The sequence below is a fragment of the Punctularia strigosozonata genome (genome assembly GCF_000264995.1).
Source record: "Punctularia strigosozonata HHB-11173 SS5 unplaced genomic scaffold PUNSTscaffold_7, whole genome shotgun sequence".
Taxonomy (NCBI): Eukaryota; Fungi; Basidiomycota; class Agaricomycetes; order Corticiales; family Punctulariaceae; genus Punctularia; species Punctularia strigosozonata.
The window spans coordinates 1,258,811-1,263,147 of record NW_006767439.1 but is presented as its reverse complement, the minus strand read 5'-3'; the positions used below and the strand labels follow the sequence as shown (position 1 = coordinate 1,263,147).

Sequence of the window (4,337 nt, the reverse complement as noted above, 5' to 3'; positions counted from 1 at the left end):
CGAGGTCGCTGCACAGCCACCGGCGTTGAGTAGCGAAAGGCCACGCGCGTACGCGTGCAGAGCCGGGGCACCACATCACTAAATTGCGTAGATTGCTGATATGTAGTTGGATGCTAGAGGGCGATTCAGGAAGCCGAAGGAGTGAAGGGCCGTCGAGACCGCCGAGGTAGGCGCGAGGTCGCTGCACAGCCACCGGCGTTGAGTAGCGAAAGGCCACGCGCGTACGCGTGCAGAGCCGGGGCACCACATCACTAAATTGCGTAGATTGCTGATATGTAGTGAGTACATGGAAGAAGTGGGACGCTTAAGGATAGATGGTAGAGTGTCGTTGACGCGCACACTTTATCACGCTTTTGTCACGTTTTGGCTGGGGTCACATTTCTGTCACTGTGACGAGGCCCATGCGCAAAAACCAACTCCCTCCTTCGGGGGAGTCGGAATATGTTGATTTACCCGATCAACAATAATCGATGCGGGTTTCGTTCACGTCTCTCGGACATCCATTCTCACCCTCCTCGCCACCATGGTCAAATTGCCACGCAGCTTCCTGCGCTCTGATGAAGGCGTACCGAGTCAAGGTGTGGTCTCATCGAACATCTCGCACGTACGACGTACACTAGGCAGAGGACGCAAGTTCAAGTCGGATTCGGAGGCGCAATCCGTGGTTGCTCACCTTCCTGGCGAAAATAAACTCGTTCAAACGGGTCTCTTCAACAAACGATATGCTAGATTCCTCTACGAGGATTTTGACCTCGAGGATAAGGGGAGGGAGCCGATCGACGGAGGAAGTGCTAAGGAACCCGAGGCCGCTCCAGAGTCAGACCCATTTACCGCGTCATCTCCTTTCTGTACCCCGCGGCCAGAACGTTTTGCATCACCTTTGCACTTCCCGGCCCAGGATGATCGTGATATATCAGCTCTGGAGAAGGAGAGATACGCGAGAAAGAAGGCGAATCAATGGCAGCGATGGCAAAGTGTCACCATACCGGAGCTGGTTGAGCCATACATGGAGTACGTGAGGGCCACTGACCATATGACCACGAATCGCCCTCTCCTGCCAACATGTCAATGCGGCGATCACCACAAAACGCTGAACGTGCTAGTCGTGTTTATAGATCGTGCGTAGTCTTTCATGACGTCGTTAAGTCGCGCGAATGAACTGCCAGCAGGACTTGAGCAGATGGACATTCCCGTATGTACGCCCACGTCTGCGGCCAGAGCTCTACTTGCTCGCGGTCTCTTCCCGTGCGCGCCTCAAGCACCATCGGTGGCCTTCGATTTGAACATGCTCGAATTAGTAGCTACCCTTTTCGTAAACACCGCACCCAACGTCACCGCATGGGCAACCACATTGGAATCTTTCCTGAGTGTACGGAACTACAAACTGACCACGCGGGTGAGGAAAACATATTTTTCATGGCAAATGGTGTGATAACGATCCGGAGAGCAGAATTCACTGCGGAGGCGGTTCGGGAACGCGTTGAACTGGTACAACTACCTAATCGATCACGTCCGAACGTGTACATCCAGTGCCGTGGAACTGTCGAGGCACATTCTCTTACAACAGCAAGAGGAAGAAGCACTGAACGGATGCCAGAGTAAGTCATTATCCTTACGTGTTCTCCGCATAAGTTTTACCAAATCTACCAGCCTCACCCACAGCATCTCACCCAATGCAGGCCGGGAACACTGAAGATCTGCGTCTTGATCAATCACGCTCCACACCTGAGCGGCCTAGCGCTTGTCGCCGCGACGACAAAGATTGCGATGGTCTGGTCCCTGACCGCAAGTGCTCGAAGGACAATCCCCTGAGCGCCGAGTCGCAATCAAGCTCCATACCATGCTTCGGGGGGACCGGACATCAGACAGAGGGGTTGGGGTGAGCATCAATCCGTTGTTGTAACCCGGCGCGACTGACGGTTCTGATCACGGCAGAGATGCCATTCGATCTCTAGCAGCTCCCTATGACGTCTTGCGTTCATCGCAGCCTAGGATCACGGAGGAACCACATCATAATGGACCACGCTCTCAATCTGACCTACCCGGCGGCCGTTGTTATGACAAAGAAGAACGCGAGGGCCAGCTTGCTGACCGGAATATACCGCGTGGCAACCGTCCGAGCGCGTACTTGCGGTCGCGCTGCGTACTGTGCTTTGGTGGCACTGGGCGAGAGACGGAGGAGCTGGGGTGCGCATCCTTCCATAGTGCAACCAGCAGGTGTAACTGACCTCTCTGCTTACAGTGTAGACTCGATTATTTGCTTGGACGCTTGCTTTACCCAAAAGCGACGTGCAAGCGGCCGCCGTGACCCCGAGCGGCACCATCCGGCGTCCGTATTCCTGCGAGAAGACGAGATTACAGCCATGGAACGCATTGTCGAGGAGAAAAGGCAGGGGAGAACGGCTCGGAAAGGATCGAGGAAGCATGGCGCTTCCCAGTCTGCACCGAAACGAGGAGAGCAACCCGACGCGACGCTTACATCCGGAAATGACGGAGCCGAAGACAAATGCGAAGGTCCCTTGAAGCTACCGAACTCTGTTCTGGACGGCTGCGAGTCATCGTTCAAAGCCGCGGACGAACAACGAGAGAAGGCAAGTACAAATTTCTTCGATGATACTGGGCTCATGGCACTCGTCTGCCGTCATGATCGTGTCCTATGGATGGCCAACATAACGAGTGCTGGCGAACGCCAGCATTATGCCATTGCACTCCTCGATAAGTTTTTCCATCACGTACCGAAGACCTTTCGCGCTGGCGTCCTGTACGACATAGGGTGCCAACTACACCGGAGCTGCTTCAAATGGGGACTACTTGAAAACTACCGTGATCGCATTGTGTTCGGCATTTCCGTTTTTCATGCATATGGCCATCAATGGGCATGCCAGGTCATTTACCACCCGCGGAAATGCGAATGCTTCGGTCTTAGTGACGGGGAAGGGTGCGAGCGTGTCTGGAGCGCGCTGGAACACCTCGTTCCTGGGTTGCGCGTGAGCGGCGTGAGTACCACAATCACAGCACTAAACAACCATTACTAACATGCGAGCCTGAACAGTACTATCAACGGTTCTATGTCATCAACCTCCAATTGCACCATCTCGATCGCCTCCACCTTCGTTCAGCAGGTGAACGGCTTCTACGGAAGTACGAAGCCTGTCGCCAGCGAGCTATGGAGGCTCAGAATGGCCTCCGCAAATGTAACCTGGCCGTGGATTTCTTGCGGGATCAATGGACTCTGCAACAGACTGCGCAGACAAAGCCCCTCCGAAGTACGTTTCCAGCTGTTCACAGCTTCGGTTAATTGACCCTTGGATATAGACCAGGTGAAGGACGCGGGGGCAAAGACTATCGACTCGATACTCGCATTACAAGATCAGCAAGCAATGATCGACGCTCACGTCGCAAAAATCGAACGCGCAATCTGTAAAGGTCGTGTCGATGCGGACGCGAACTCGCGACGTGAAGAATTGTTGAACGAACGCGGTCGTGTGTTAGTGAAGCGGGCCCGTCTGGAGGATAGCCTGGATCTCCGAAGCAGGCAGAACCTCCGAAGCCTACGCGGGAGTCGGTATTTAACTGCCCGTATCAATGCCCTCACGTTGAAGACACGGATCAGAGAGCTTTTGATTCGACGCAAATTCGAGCTTTCAAAGATGGAGCGATCGTTTCATACCCAGTCATCTGGTGGGTAATTGTCCTACTCATTGAACAATTGAACTTGCTATAACGGCTGGCCGCAGATCGGAAATTGACAGCGCACACAACAAACGCTGTACATCGACGCGAACCCACGATCCAATCTCTTACTCGCAAATATAATGCGTTATGTACCGAAATGGCGAATCTCGTAGAAAATCGACAAGCGCCAACTCGAGCCGTCCCACCTACCCCGATTGACATGGAGAAGCTATGGGGTCTCGACGTCGACGACAACATTTGGCAGGATGTCGGCCTCGTCGACGAAGAGGATGGTGATTGCGCACCGCCGCGCTGGTTAACCGATGCCAAGGTCAAGGAAGGTATCCGCCACATGCTGAGCGCGGATAGATGTCAAGAGGAACTCGCGAGGATCATGGCAGAGCGGAGGCATATGCAGATCTGGCTGCAGGAGGAGTGGAAGGCAGTCGAGCACGCGCTGGACAGGACGGGTGAGTATCTCAGTGTCGGTTATGTGTACGATGCCGACACTAGCCCTAGATATATCCACCGGCCTACATAACCAGATATTCCTCTACCGCAAGGAACTTCTCGAGCTAGCCATCACCTGGAAGGGTTTTGTCTCCGCTATTCCGACAAACGATACCCTCCTGGACGTGTGGGGACCGAGCGAAAGCGAAATG

General features: G+C 54.1%; 1 protein-coding gene across 1 annotated transcript; it reads left to right on the top strand.

Moving 5' to 3' along the window:
- Positions 1–943: 943 nt before the first annotated feature.
- PUNSTDRAFT_33929 (uncharacterized protein) lies at positions 944–4,337 on the top strand (the record flags this gene model as incomplete). Its single annotated transcript, XM_007384432.1, has 9 exons — positions 944–1,118; positions 1,170–1,396; positions 1,451–1,618; positions 1,988–2,187; positions 2,243–2,996; positions 3,053–3,266; positions 3,316–3,681; positions 3,738–4,145; positions 4,195–4,337. Coding segments are annotated over 9 exons (2,655 nt in total), but the record flags the coding sequence as incomplete, so codon positions are not given.